The sequence below is a fragment of the Panulirus ornatus genome, chromosome 20 (genome assembly GCF_036320965.1).
Source record: "Panulirus ornatus isolate Po-2019 chromosome 20, ASM3632096v1, whole genome shotgun sequence".
Classification (NCBI taxonomy): Eukaryota; Metazoa; Arthropoda; class Malacostraca; order Decapoda; family Palinuridae; genus Panulirus; species Panulirus ornatus.
The window spans coordinates 29,895,924-29,911,747 of NC_092243.1; the positions used below are offsets into that span (position 1 = coordinate 29,895,924).

At 41.4% G+C, this 15,824-nt stretch overlaps 1 protein-coding gene across 1 annotated transcript in view; it reads right to left on the bottom strand.

Annotated features, from left to right (window-relative positions):
* Positions 1–2,219: 2,219 nt before the first annotated feature.
* Positions 2,220–15,824, bottom strand: part of LOC139755737 (uncharacterized) — a 58,412-nt gene continuing 44,807 nt past the window's right edge. Inside the window, exon 3 of the mRNA XM_071674369.1 lies at positions 2,220–2,469. Coding sequence (XP_071530470.1) covers positions 2,220–2,469 — 250 coding nt within the window. The remainder of the gene's footprint in view (positions 2,470–15,824) is intronic.

Below are 15,824 nucleotides of genomic sequence, written 5' to 3' on the forward strand. Positions count from 1 at the left end.
TTGGAACCACTATTCCATCAAACATACCCATTTTTGCTTTCCGAGATAATGTTCTCGACTTCCACACATTCTTCAAGGCTCCCAGAATTTTCGCCCCCTCCCCCACCCTATGATTCACTTCCACTTCCATGGTTCCATCTGCTGCCAAATCCACTCCCAGATATCTAAAACACTTCACTTCCTCCAGTTTTTCTCCATTCAAACTTACCTCCCAATTGACTTGACCCTCAACCCTACTTCACCTAATAACCTTACTCTTATTCACATCCACTCTCAACTTTCTTCCTTCACATACTTTACCAAACTCAGTCACTAGCTTCTGCAGTTTCTCAAGTGAATCAGCCAGCAGCGCTGCATCATCAGCGAACAACAACTGACTCACCTCCCAAGCTCTCTCATCCACAACAGACTGCATACTTGCCCCTCTTTCCAAAACTCTTGCATTCACATCCCTAACAACCCCATCCATCAACAAATCAAACAACCATGGAGACATCACACACCCCTGCCACAAAGCTACATGCACTGAGAACAAATCACTTTCCTCTCTTCCTACACGTACGCATGCCTTACATCCTCGATAAAAACTTTTCACTGCTTCTAACAACTTGCCTCCCACACCATATGTTCTTAATACTTTCCACAGAGCATCTCTACCAACTCTTATTATATGCCTTCTCCAGATCCATAATGCTACATACAAATCCATTTGCTTTTCTAAGTATTTCTCACATACATTCTTCAAAGCAAACACCTGATCCACACATCCTCTACCACTTCTGAAACCACACTGCTCTTCCCCAATATGATGCTCTGTACATGCCTTATATGTATATATATATATATATATATATATATATATATATATATATATATATATATATATATATATATATATATATATATATATATATATATATATATATATATATATATATATATATATATATATATATATATATATATATATATATATATATATATATATATATATTTATATATATATATATATATATATATACATATATATATATGTATATATATATATATATGTACATTTTATATATATATATATATATATATATATATATATATATATATATATATATATATATATATATATATATATATATATATATATATATGTACATTTTCCTGAGCTGGCATCTAGAGGTTGCAAGTATCCGGCAGACGCATTTTGCTATGTCTGCCGCCAAGTTATCAAAACAAGAACGAACAAGTACTGCGTGGCATCATCAGCTAAGATGTGCGAGGCCTACAAGACATATTTCAGCATGACTGTCCCCTGGGGATCTAGGCAAATTCTGGGCAACTCATTTCACCTGCGAACACTGAAAAAAAAGAAAACTCTGTAAGGTGAGATAGACAGCCGTTGCTCATTTGGATGGCGGAATTTTCTGTTATAAAATTTCTCAAAATGTTTGAAATCTGAAAAGTTTTCAATTTCAATCTTTTTTCAAATTGGCAATGTTGATGAAAAAAAACATATATCGAATATGCTGAGAGAATCTCTTACACATTACTCGTAGTTGAAATTGATTTATGAACAAATATATAGTATTTTCCCTATAATCACAATTTCATTTTGCTCTTTTGCAGGATGGTGCAGAGGGGAAAAGAGAGCCGTGAAGTTCGCCATCACAAGAATTTGGCAGGAACCCACTGACCACTCAAACAATTACTACTCCTGCGTGGTGGACCCCCCCAAACATCGGACTGGCTAGACTGCACCTGCGATCACGTATCCGGACCTTCACTGCACGTAAAATCAGGAGTTATGAAATAATTTGTCACAGATCTAGACAGGGAGTCTGAAGCCTTCAAGTACCTGCAAAACTTCTTCCATAAACTGTATAAGGCAAAGGTCAAAGCCGGTGTCTTCGTCGGAGTGTAAAGAATTCCCCAAAAAGCTCACTAGGAAGGAGAAAGCAGCTTGGTATTGCTTTGTCGCAGTGGTCCAATAACTATGTAAGAGCTGGTGAAAAACTACGGCAAAATGGGATGTAGGATGTCCCTTAAAGTCTTATGTCTTAACGCTCATCTTGATAAATTCAAGGAAAACATGGGAGCTTATTAGGAGGAGCAATGTACTGGATATACTGGACTTTGAACGTCGCTATCAAGGAACATATAACAAGAACATGATACAGTTCTCTTATGGTGGGGCTGTGGCGCCAGGCTATGTAAAATGTCAATTCTCAAGCCCCTCTCTCAAACACACCTCGCAGCTTAATTTCTGCTGCATAAAACTTGCATCGACGTACTTTCTCATTGTGTCCCATCCGCAACACTTTGCCTTTACTCTGGTTGAATATCTTCGTGCATGTATCAGACAAACTTTGAGAATTGTCTGGATTACTTAGAAATTTGATCCATTTCTCCACACGTTTTACATTTCTCGTAGCCATGGCATCATCCACAAAAAAATTTCCAAGCATACGTCGTACCCTTCCAGAAGTTGCATACATACATTATAAAGAGAAGGTTCCTCAATTGTATGCACCAATCACATTACCTTGTTGCTCTGTCTTGATAACGTCAGTTATTATCGGTCTCATTACCTTATGAGTCAAGAAGACACATGTCTGCTCAAACACACACCCTCAGTAACTGATTGTCTTGTGGACAACTTTCGCCCAGAATGAAACTATTGAGGAAAACCTGCAACTTGCGGTGGACGAGTTCATTAACCCCACGACCTCCATGTTAGCGGAGGCGGAGAAGAGGTAACAGACCACAAGAGCGGCAATCAACGTGGCCATTAACCTACGATCCCAGGGTTGGCGGAGGTGTGGGAAAAACGCTTCTGTGTGGGAGAGGTAGCAGATATGTGAATTCCTAGATACACCAAAATGTATATGTATATAGTTTTTTTCATTATACTAGATCGCCGTTTCCCGCGTCAGCGAGGTAGCCCCAGGAAACAGACGAAGAATGGCCCAACCAATCATCTATTTATTTATTTATTTTGCTTTGTCGCTGTCTCCCACGTTTGCGAGGTAGCGCAAGGAAACAGACGAAAGAAATGGCCCAACCCACCGCCATACACATTTGTATATACACACACGTCCACACACGCAAATGTACATGCCCATACATCTTAATGTACACATATGTATTACACATACAGACACTTACATATATACCCATGCACACAGTTCACACTGTCTGCCTTTATTCATTCCCACCGCCACCTCGCCACACATGGAATACCATCCCCCTCCCCCCTCATGTGTGCGGGGTAGCGCTAGGAAAAGACAAAAAAGGCCTCATTCGTTCACACTCAGTCCCTAGCTGCCATGCAATAGTGCCCGAAACCACAGCTCCCTTTCCACATCCAGACCCCACACAGCTTTCCATGGTTTACCCAATACGCTCCAGATGCCCTGATTCAATCCACTGACAGCCCGTCAACCCCGGTATACCACATCGATCCAATTCACTCTATTCCTTGCCCGCCTTTCACCCTCCTGCATGTTCAGGCCCCGATCACTCTAAAAATCTTTTTCACTCCATCTCTCCATCTCCAATTTGGTCTCCCACTTCTCCTCGTTCCCTCCATCTCCAACACATATATCCTCTTGGTCAATCTTTCCTCACTCATTCTCTCATGTGCCCAAAACATTTCAAAACACCCTCTTCTACTCTCTCAACCACGCTCTTTTTATTTCCACACATCTCTCTTACCCTTACATTACTTACTCGATCAAACCACCTCACACCACACATTGTCCTCAAACATCTCATTTCCAGCACATCCACCCTCCTGCGCACAACTCTATCCATAGCCCACGCCTCGCAACCATACAACATTGTTGGAACCACTATTCCTTCAAACATACCCATTTTTGCGTTCCGAGATAAGGTTCTCGACTTCCACACATTCTTCAAGGCTCCCAGGACTTTCGCCCCCTCCCCCATCCTATGATTCACTTCCGCTTCCATGGTTCCATCCGCTGCCAGATCCACTCCCAGATATCTAAAACACTTCACTACCACCAGTTTTTCTCCATTCAAACTTACCTCCCAATTGACTTGACCCTCAACCCTACTGTACCTAATAACCTTGCTCTTATTCACATTTACTCTTAACTTTCTTCTTTCACACACTTTACCAAACTCAGTCACCAGCTTCTGCAGTTTCTCACATGAATCAGCCACCAGCGCTGTATCATCAGCGAACAACTGACTCACTTCCCAAGCTATCTCATCCCCAACAGACTTCATACTTGCCCCTCTTTCCAAAACTCTTGCATTCACCTCCCTAACAACCCCATCCATAAACAAATTAAACAACCATGGAGACATCACACACCCCTGCTGCAAACCTACATTCACTTAGAACCAATCATATATATATATATATATATATATATATATATATATATATATATATATATATATATATATATATATATATATATATATATATATATATATATATATATATATAATATATATATGTATATATATATATATATATATATATATATATATATATATATATATATACATATATATATATATATATATATATATATATATATATATATATATATATATATATATATATATATATATATATATATATATATATATATATATATATTTTTTTTTTTTTTTTTTTTTTTCTTTTGTCGCTGTCTCCCGCGTTTGCGAGGTAGCGCAAGGAAACAGACGAAAGAAATGGCCCAACCCACCCCCATACAGATGTATATACATACGTCCACACACGCAAATATACATACCTACACAGCTTTCCATGGTTTACCCCAGACGCTTCACATGCCTTGATTCAATCCACTGACAGCACGTCAACCCCGGTATACCACATCGCTCCAATTCACTCTATTCCTTGCCCTCCTTTCACCCTCCTGCATGTTCAGGCCCCGATCACACAAAATCCTTTTCACTCCATCTTTCCACCTCCAATTTGGTCTTCCTCTTCTCCTCGTTCCCTCCACCTCCGACACATATATCTCTTGGTCAATCTTTCCTCACTCATTCTCTCCATGTGCCCGAACCATTTCAAAAGCACCCTCTTCTGCTCTCTCAACCACGCTCTTTTTATTTCCACACATCTCTCATTACCCTTACGTTACTTACTCGATCAAACCACCTCACACCACACATTGTCCTCAAACATCTCATTTCCAGCATATCCATCGTCCTGCGCACAACTCTATCCATAGCCCACGCCTCGCAACCATACAACATTGCTTGGAACCACTATTCCTTCAAACATACCCATTTTTGCTTTCCGAGATAATGTTCTCGACTTCCACACTTTTTCAAGGCTCACAGAATTTTTCGCCCCCTCCCCCACCCTATGATCCACTTCCGCTTCCATGGTTCCATCCGCTGACAGATCCACTCCCAGATATCTAAAACACTTCACTTCCTCCAGTTTTTCTCCATTCAAACTCACCTCCCAATTGACTTGACCCTCAACCCTACTGTACCTAATAACCTTGCTCTTATTCACATTTACTCTTAACTTTCTTCCTTCACACACTTTACCAAACTCAGTCACCAGCTTCTGCAGTTTCTCACATGAATCAGCCACCAGCGCTGTATCATCAGCGAACAACAACTGACTCACTTCCCAAGCTCTCTCATCCACAACAGACTTCATACTTGCCCCTCTTTCCAAAACTCTTGCATTCACCTCCCTAACAACCCCATCCATAAACAAATTAAACAACCATGGAGACATCACACACCCCTGTCGCAAACCTACATTCACTGAGAACCAATCACTTTCCTCTCTTCCTACACGTACACATGCCTTACATATATATATATTTTTTTTTTTTTTTTTGCTTTGTCGCTGTCTCCCGCGTTTGCTAGGTAGCGCAAGGAAACAGACGAAAGAAATGGCCCAACCCACCCCCATACACATGTATATACATACGTCCACACACGCAAATATACATACCTACACAGCTTTCCATGGTTTACCCCAGACGCTTCACATGCCCTGATTCAATCCACTGACAGCACATCAACCACGGTATACCACATCGCTCCAATTCACTCTATTCCTTGCCCTCCTTTCACCCTCCTGCATGTTCAGGCCCCGATCACACAAAATCTTTTTCACTCCATCTTTCCACCTCCAATTTGGTCTCCCTCTTCTCCTCGTTCCCTCCACCTCCGACACATATATCCTCTTGGTCAATCTTTCCTCACTCATTCTCTCCATGTGCCCAAACCATTTCAAAACACCCTCTTCTGCTCTCTCAACCACGCTCTTTTTATTTCCACACATCTCTCTTACCCTTACGTTACTTACTCGATCAAACCACCTCACACCACACATTGTCCTCAAACATCTCATTTCCAGCACATCCATCCTCCTTCGCACAACTCTATCCATAGCCCACGCCTCGCAACCATACAACATTGTTGGAACCACTATTCCTTCAAACATACCCATTTTTGCTTTCCGAGATAATGTTCTCGACTTCCACACATTCTTCAAGGCTCCCAGAATTTTCGCCCCCTCCCCCACCCTATGATCCACTTCCGCTTCCATGGTTCCATCCGCTGCCAGATCCACTCCCAGATATCTAAAACACTTCACTTCCTCCAGTTTTTCTCCATTCAAACTCACCTCCCAATTGACTTGACCCTCAACCCTACTGTACCTAATAACCTTGCTCTTATTCACATTTACTCTTAACTTTCTTCCTTCACACACTTTACCAAACTCAGTCACCAGCTTCTGCAGTTTCTCACATGAATCAGCCACCAGCGCTGTATCATCAGCGAACAACAACTGACTCACTTCCCAAGCTCTCTCATCCCCAACAGACTTCATACTTGCCCCTCTTTCCAAAACTCTTACATTCACCTCCCTAACAACCCCATCCATAAACAAATTAAACAACCATGGAGACATCACACACCCCTGCCGCAAACCTACATTCACTGAGAACCAATCACTTTCCTCTCTTCCTACACCTACACATGGCTTACATCCTCGATAAAACTTTTCACCGCTTCTTAATACCTTCCACAGAGCATCTCTATCAACTCTATCATATGCCTTCTCCAGATCCATAAATGCTACATACAAATCCATTTGCTTTTCTAAGTATTTCTCACATACATTCTTGAAAGCAAACACCTGATCCACACATATATATATACATACATATATATATATGTATATATATATATATATATATATATATATATATATATATATATATATATATATATATATATATATATATATATATATATATATATATATATATATATATATATATATATCTTTTTTTTTCTTTTAAACTATTCGCCATTTCCCGCGTTAGCGAGGTAGCATTAAGAACAGAGGACTGGGCCTTTGAGGGAATACCCTCACCTGGCCCAATTCTCTGTTCCTTCTTTTGGAAAATTAAAAAAAAACGAGAGGGGAGGATTTCCAGCCCCCCGCTCCCTCCCCTTTTAGTCGCCTTCTACGACACGCAGGGAATACGTGGGAAGTATTCTTAATCCCCTATCCCCAGGGATATATATATATATATATATATATATATATATATATATATATATATATATATATATATATATATATATATATATATATATCTTTCTTTCATTCAAACTATTCGCCATTTCCCGCGTTAGCAAGGTAGCGTTAAGAACAGAGGACTGGGCCTCTGAGGGAGTATCCTCACCTCGCCTCGTTCTCTGTTCCCTCTTTTGGAAAATTAAAAAAAAAACGAGAGGGGAGGATTTCCAGCCCCCCGCTCCATCTCCTTTTAGTCGCCTTCTACGACACGCAGGGATGGAACCATGGAAGCGGAAGTGGATCATAGGGTGGGGGAGGGGGCGAAAATTCTGGGGGCCTTGAAGAATGTGTGGAAGTCGAGAACATTATCTCGGAAAGCAAAAATGGGTATGTTTGAAGGAATAGTGGTTCCAACAATGTTGTATGGTTGCGAGGCGTGGGCTACGGATAGAGTTGTGCGCAGGAGGATGGATGTGCTGGAAATGAGATGTTTGAGGACAATGTGTGGTGTGAGGTGGTTTGATCGAGTGAGTAACGTAAGGGTAAGAGAGATGTGTGGAAATAAAAAGAGCGTGGTTGAGAGAGCAGAAGAGGGTGTTTTGAAGTGGTTTGGGCACATGGAGAGAATGAGTGAGGAAAGATTGACCAAGAGGATATATGTGTCGGAGGTGGAGGGAACGAGCAGAAGAGGGAGGCCAAATTGGAGGTGGAAAGATGGAGTGAAAAAGATTTTGTGTGAACGGGGCCTGAACATGCAGGAGGGTGAAAGGAGGGCAAGGAATAGAGTGAATTGGAGCGATGTGGTATACCGGGGTTGACTTGCTGTCAGTGGATTGAATCAAGGCATGTGAAGCGTCTGGGGTAAACCATGGAAAGCTATGTAGGTATGTATATTTGCGTGTGTGGACGTATGTATATACATGTGTATGGGGGGGGGGGGTTGGGCCATTTCTTTCGTCTGTTTCCTTGCGCTACCTCGCAAACGCGGGAGACAGCGACAAAGTAAAAAAAAAAAAAAAAGAAAAAAATATATATATATATATATATATATATATATATATATATATATATATATATATATATATATATAGATATATATATATATATATATATATATATATATATATATATATATATATATATATATATCTATTTATTTATCTATTTATTCATTTCTTTACGTATTTATCTATTAATTTATTTATTTTGCGTTGTCGCAGTCTCCCGCGTTAGCGAGGTAGCGCAAGGAAACAGACGGAAGAATGGCCCAACCCACCCACATACACATGTATATACATCTACGTCCACACACGCAAATATGTATACCTATACATCTCAACGTATACATATATATACACACACACTGACATATACATATATACACATGTACATAATTCATACTGTCTGCCTTTATTCATTCCCATAGCCACCCCATAACATATGAAATAACAGCCCCCTCCCCCTTTATGTGCACGAGGTAGCGCTAGGAAAAGACAACCAAGGCCACATTCGTTCTCACTCCCTTTCCACACCCAGGCCCCACAGAACTTTCCATGGTTTACCCCAGGCGCTTCACATGGGCTAGTTCAATCCATTGACAGCACGTCGACCACGGTATACCACATCGTTCCAATTCATTCTATTCCTTGCACGCCTTTCACCCTCCTGCAAGTTCAGGCCCCGATCACTCAAAATCTTTTTCTATCCATCTTTCCACCTCTAATTTGTGCTCCCACTTCTCCTCGTTCCCTCCACCTCAGACACACATATCCTCTTGGTCAATCTTTCCTCACTCATTCTCTCCAGGTGACAAACCATTTCAAAACACCCTTTTCTGCTCTCTCATCCACACTCTCTTTATTACCACACATCTCTCTTACCCTATCATTACTTACTCGATCAAACGACCTCACACCACATATTGACCTCAAACATCTCATTTCCAGCACATCCACCCTCCTCCGCACAACTCTATCATTTGCCCAAGCCTCGCAACCATATAACATTGTTGGAACCGCTGTTCTTTCAAACATACCCATTTGTGCTTTCCAAGATAATGTTCTCGACTTCCATACATCCTTCAACGCTCCCAGAACTTTCGCCCCCATCACCAAACCTGTGACTCACTTCCGCTTCCACGGTTACATCCACTGCCAAATCCACTCCCAGATATCTAAAACACTTCACTTTCTCCAGTTTTTCTCCATTCAAACTTACCTCCCAAATGACTTGTCCCTCAACCCTACTGTACCTAATATCCTTGCTCTTATTCACGTTTACTTTCAGCTTTCTTCTTTTACATACTTTACCAAACTCAGTCACCAGCTTCTGCAGTTTCTCACCGAATCAGCCATCAGCGCTGTATCAACAGCGAACAACAACTGACTCACTTCCCAAGCCCTCTCCTCCACAACAGACTGCATACTTGCCCCTTTCTCCAAAACTCTTGCATTTACCTCCATAACAACCACATCCATAAACAAATTAAACAACCATGGAGACATCACGCACCCCTCCCGCAAACCGACATTCACTGAGAACCAGTCACTTTGCTCTATTCCCACTCGTACACATGCCTTACATCCTCGATAAAAACTTTTCACTGCATCTAACAACTTGCCTCCCACACCACATATTCTTAATACCTTCCACAGAGGATCTCTATCAACTATATTATATGCCTTCTCCAGATACATAAATGCTACATACAAATCCATTTGCTTGTCTAATATTTCTCACATTGCATTCTTCAAAAGAAACACCTGATCGAAACATCCTCTACCACTTCTGAAACCACACTGCTCTTCCCCAATCTGATGCTCTGTACATGCCTTCACCTTCTCCTTGGGGATACGAGAGAAAGAATACTTCCCACGCATTTCCCACGTGACGTAGAAGGCGACTAAAGGTGACCAGGAGCGGTTGGCTAGAAACCGTCCCCTCCTTGTCTCTTAACTTTCTAAAGGGGAAACAGAAGAAGGAGTCACGCGGGGAGTGCTCATCCTCCTCGAAGGCTCAGACTGGGGTGTCTAAATGTGTGTGGAATTAACCAGGATAAGAAAAAAGCAGAGGTAGGTCTTATGTTTGAAGAAAGAAACCTGGATATTTTGGCTCTGAGTAAACGAAGCTCAAGGGTAAAGGGGAGGAGTGGTTTGGGTAGAATGTTTTGGGAGTAAAATCATGGGTTGGTGAGAGGACATGAGCAAGGGAAGGAGTAGCACTACTCCTGAAACTGGAGTGGTGGAAGTATGTGATAGAGTGTAAGAATGTAAACTCTAGATTGATATGGGTAAAACTGAAGGTGGATGGAGAATGATGGGTGATTATTGGTGCCTATGCACCTGGGCACGAGAAGAAAGATCATGAGAGGCAAGTGTTTTGGGAGCAGCTGAGTGAGTGAGTTAGTTGTTTTGATGCACGAAACCGGGTTATGTAGCTTGTAGATTTGTGTGCTGAAAAAGGACTGGTGATTGGGAATACCTGGTTTAAAAAGAGAGATATACATAAGTATACGTATGTAAGTAGGAGAGATGGCCAGAGAGTGTTACTGGATTACATGTTAATTGATTGGCGCGTGAAAGAGAGACTTTTGGATGTTAATGTGCTGAAATTTGCAACTAGAGAGATGTCTGATCACTATCTTGAGGAGGAAAAGGTGAAGACTTGTAGAGGTTTCCAGAAGAGAAGAGAGAATTTTGGGGTGAAGAGAGGGGTGTGAGTAAGTGAGCTTGGGAAGGAGACTTGTGTGAAGAAGTACCAGGAGAGATTGAGTGCAGAATGGAAAAAGGTGAGAGCAAAGGACGTAAGGGGAGTGGGGAGGAATGGGGTGTATTTAGGGAAGCAGTGATGGCTTGCGCAAAAGATGCTTGTGGCTTGAAAAGCGTGGGAGGTGGGCAGATTAGAAAGGGTCGTGAGTGGTTAGATGAAGAGGTAAGATTATTAGTGAAAGAGAAGAGAGAGGCATTTGGACGATTTTTGCAGGGAAATGATGCAAATGACTGGGATATGTATAAAAGAAAGAGGCTGGAGGTCAAGAGAAAGATACAGAAGATGAAAACGAGGGCAAATAAGAGTTGGGGTGAGAGGGTATCATTAAATTTTAGGGAGAATAAAAAGATGTTTTGGAGTGAGGTAAATAAAGTGCGTAAGGCAAGAGAACAAATGGGAACATCGGTGAAGAGGGTTAATGGGGAGACAATGACAAGTAGTGGTGACGTGAGGAGATGGAGTGAGTATTTTGAAGATTTGTTGAATGTGTTACATGATAGAGTGGCAGATATAGGGTGTTTTGGTCGAGGTGGTGTGCGAAGTGAGAGGGTTAGGGAGAATGATTTGGTAAACAGAGAAGAGGTAGTCAAAGCTTTGCGGAAGATGGAAGTCGGCAAGGCGGCGGGTTTGGATGGTATTGCTGTGGAGTAAATTGAAAAATGGGGTAACTTTGTGTATACATATATATATATACACATGGATATATGCATACTTGCTGGCCTTCATTCATTTCCAGCGCCATCCCTCCCAAAAGGAACCATAATCGCTACCTCTTGCTTCAGCGAGGTAGTTCCAGGAAATTAAACAAAAAGGCCACATTTGCTCAAACTCAGTCTCTAGCTGTCATGTGTAATGCACCGAAACCACAGTTCTCTATCCACAGCCAGGTGCCACAGACATTGACATTTATGGCGATCTATAGAAAGTGGATGGCTTTATTTTTGATTGAATTTGTAAATAGTTTCCTTTCTTGTCCACACGATAAATTTCGACATACATGTTGCCAGACTTGAGCGCACCCAACTTCCATTCGTGTCGTCACTTGTTTACCAAATAGCGTTCTAACTTCGTCTCTTCGTTGTATATCAGCTTAATGTCATATTTCTTTACTTGTAACTCCTCTGATGATGTGATAATTACACGAAAGTGCACTTGGGAACTAATCGGACTTCATTACCCTGTGTTAGTGATGGAATTCATTTAATCACGACTCACTTGAGATGTCTTCCAAAACATAGGGATCAGGGAGAAAGAATACTTTCCACGTATTCCTCGCGCATCGTAGAAAGCGACTAAAGGGGATGGGAGCGCAGGGGCTGAAAACACTCTCCTCCTCATATCCCAATTTCTAAAAGGGGAAGCAGAAGAAAGCAAGTGGGGAGTGCTCATCATCCTCGAAGGCTCAGATTTGGGTGTCTGAATGTGTGTGGACTTAACCAAGATGAGAAAGAAAGAGAGATAGGAAGTATGTTTGAGGAAAGAAACCTTGATGTTCTGGCTCTGAGCGAAACGAAGCTCAAAGGTAAAGGGGAAGAGTGGTTTGGAAAGTCTTGGGAGTAAAGTCAAGGTTGGTAAGAGGAAAAGAGCTAAGGAAGGAGTATCATTACTCCTGAAGCTGGAGTCGTGGTAGTATGTGATAGTATAAGAAAGTAAATTCTTGCTTGATGTCTGTAAACCTGAAAGTGGATGGAGAGAGATGGGTGATTATTTCTGCTTATGCACCTGGTTATGAGAAGAAATATCATGAGCGGCAAGTGTTTTGGGAGCAGCTGATAAAGTTTGTCAGAAGCTTTGATATACTACACCGGATTTCAGCGATGGGAAATTTAAATGCAAAGATAAGTAATATGGCAGTTGAGGGTATAATTGGTGTACATGGGGTATTCAGTGTTGGGAATGGAGATGGTGAAGAGCTTGTGGATTCGTGTGCTGAAAAAAGACTGCTGATTAGGAATACCTGGGTTAAAAAGAGAGATATGCACAGGTATGCGTGTCTGATTAAAGGAGATAGTTAAAGGGCATTACTGGATCACTTTTTTCCTTGATAGGCACTTAAATGAGAGAATTTTAGATGTTAATGTGCTGAAAGCGGCAGCTGGAGGGATCTCTGATCGCTATCTTGTGGAGGCGAAGAGGAATTTTGTAGAGGTTTTCAAAAGTGAAGAAAGAATATTGGGAAGAAGAGAATAGTGTGAGTAAGTGAGCTTAGAAAGGAGACGTGTTTGAAGAAGAGATTGAGTGTAAAATGGAAAAAGACGTGAGGAGAGTGGGTGAGAAATGGAATGCATTCAGAGAAACAGTGATGGCATGCACAAAAGATGCATGTGGCATGAAAAAGGTCGGAGGTGGGCAGATTTGAAAGGGTAGTGAGTGATGGAATGAAGAAGTAAAGTTATCAATGAAAGAGAAAAGAGAATCGTTTGCACGATACCAGCAAGGAAGGAGTGCAAATGACTGGGAGATGTATAAAAGAAGGAGGTAGGAGGTCAAGAGAAAGGTGCAAGAGTTGAAAAAGAGGGTAAATGCATGTTGGGGTGAGAGAGTATCATTGAGCTTTCAGGAGAATAAAAAGATGTTCTGGAAGGAGGTAAATAACGTTCGTAAGATAAGAGAACAAATGGAAACATCGGTGAAGGAGGCAAGGTAGTGATGAAGTGAGAAGGAGATGGAGTGTTTGATGATAGAGTGGCATACATAGGGTGTTTTGGTGGAGGTGGTGTACGAAGAGAGGGGGTTAGGGAGAATGGTTTGGTTAAGAAAAGTACTGAAAGCTTTGCGGAAGATAAAATCCGGCAAGGCGGTGGGTTTGGATGATATTACAGTAGAATCTATTAAGAAAGGGGTGGCTATGTTGCTGATTGATAGGTAAGGATGCTCATTGTATGTATGGATCATGGTTAGGTGCCTGATGATTGCCAGAATGCATGCATAGTGCCATTGTACAAAGGCAAAGGGGTGTGTGTTCTAGCTACAGAGGTATAAGTTTGTTGATTACCCCTGGGAAATTATATTGCAGGGTATTGACTGAGAGGGTGAAGGCATGTACAAAGCATTAAACGGAGGGAAGAGCAGTATCGTTCCAGGAGTAGTAGAGGATGTGTGGATCAGGGGCCATATGCAGAAAACTTCTTAGAATGCTTATGTATGCTTAACCACAAAGAATTTTACTTAACTTTAAGAATTTTGCTAAGCATGTTTCTGAAAGCTGCCCTACGCTTAAGTATTTGCCTAGAAAACGACAAATATTTTGACCTAAACTGCATTTCATACTTCTTAAATCTTATGCTTAAGTTTTGCTAAGCATCGTGCTTAGTCCTTTTCTGTGTGGTACTTAAGTCACTTGCTCAGCTACGGATAAATGTAAGCAGAAATCTAAGAATTTTTCTGCATACGGCCCCAGGTGTTTGCTTTGAATAATGTGCGTAAGAAATACTTAGAAAAACAGATGAATTTGTACGCAGTATTCATGGATACGGAGAGGGCATATGATAGAGTTGATAGAGATGCTTTGTGGAAGCTCCTAAGAGTATATGATGTGTGAGGTAAGTTTCTAGAAGCAGTGAAAAGCTTTTACCAAGGAAGTAAGGCATTTGCACGAGTAGGAAGAGAGGAAAGTAATTGGTTCCCAGTGAATGTTGGTGTGAAGCATGGATGTGTGATGTCCCCATGGTTATTCTATTTGTTTATGGATGGCGTGGCTAGAGAGGTGAATACAAGAGTTTCGGAGAGAAGGCGAGTGTGCAGTCTCTTGGGGATGAGAGGGCTTGGGAATTTTGTCAGTTCTTGTTCGCCGATGATACAGCTCTAGTGGCTGATTCGAGTGAGAAACAGCAGAAGTTGGTGAATGAGTTTGGAATGGGTGTGAAAGGAGAAAGTTGAGAGTAAATGTGGATAAGGGCAATGTTATTAGGTTCACCAGGGTTGAGGGACAAGTTAGGTAGGATGTAGTCTGATTGGAAAAAAACTGTAGGGAAGAGAAGTGTTTTAGATATCTGGGAGTGGACTTAGCAGCGAATAGAATCATGGTAATGGAAGTGAGTCACAGCTTGGAGGAGGGGACGAACGTCCTGGGAGCGATGAATAATGTGTGGAAGGAGAGAGTTTTATCTCGGAGAGCAAAAATGGGTAAGTTTGAAGGAATAGTAGGTCCATCAATACTATATGGTTGCTAGGCATGGGCTACAGATAGGGTTGTACGGAGGAGGGTGGATGTGTTGGAGATGAAATGTTTGACGACAATGTGTGGTGTAAGGTTCTTTGATCGAATAAGTAATGGAAGTGTAAGAGAGGTGTGTGAAAATAAAAAGAGTGTGGTTGAGAGAGCAGAAGTTAGTGTTTTGAAATGTTTTAGACATACAAAAAGAGTGAGTGAAGAAAGACTGACAAAGGGGATATACGTGTCAGAGGTGGAGGAAATATTGAGAAGTGGGAGACCAAACTAGAGGTGGAATGATGGAGAGAAAAAGATTTTGAGCGATTGGGCCCGGAATACAGGAGGGTGAGAGGCGTGCAA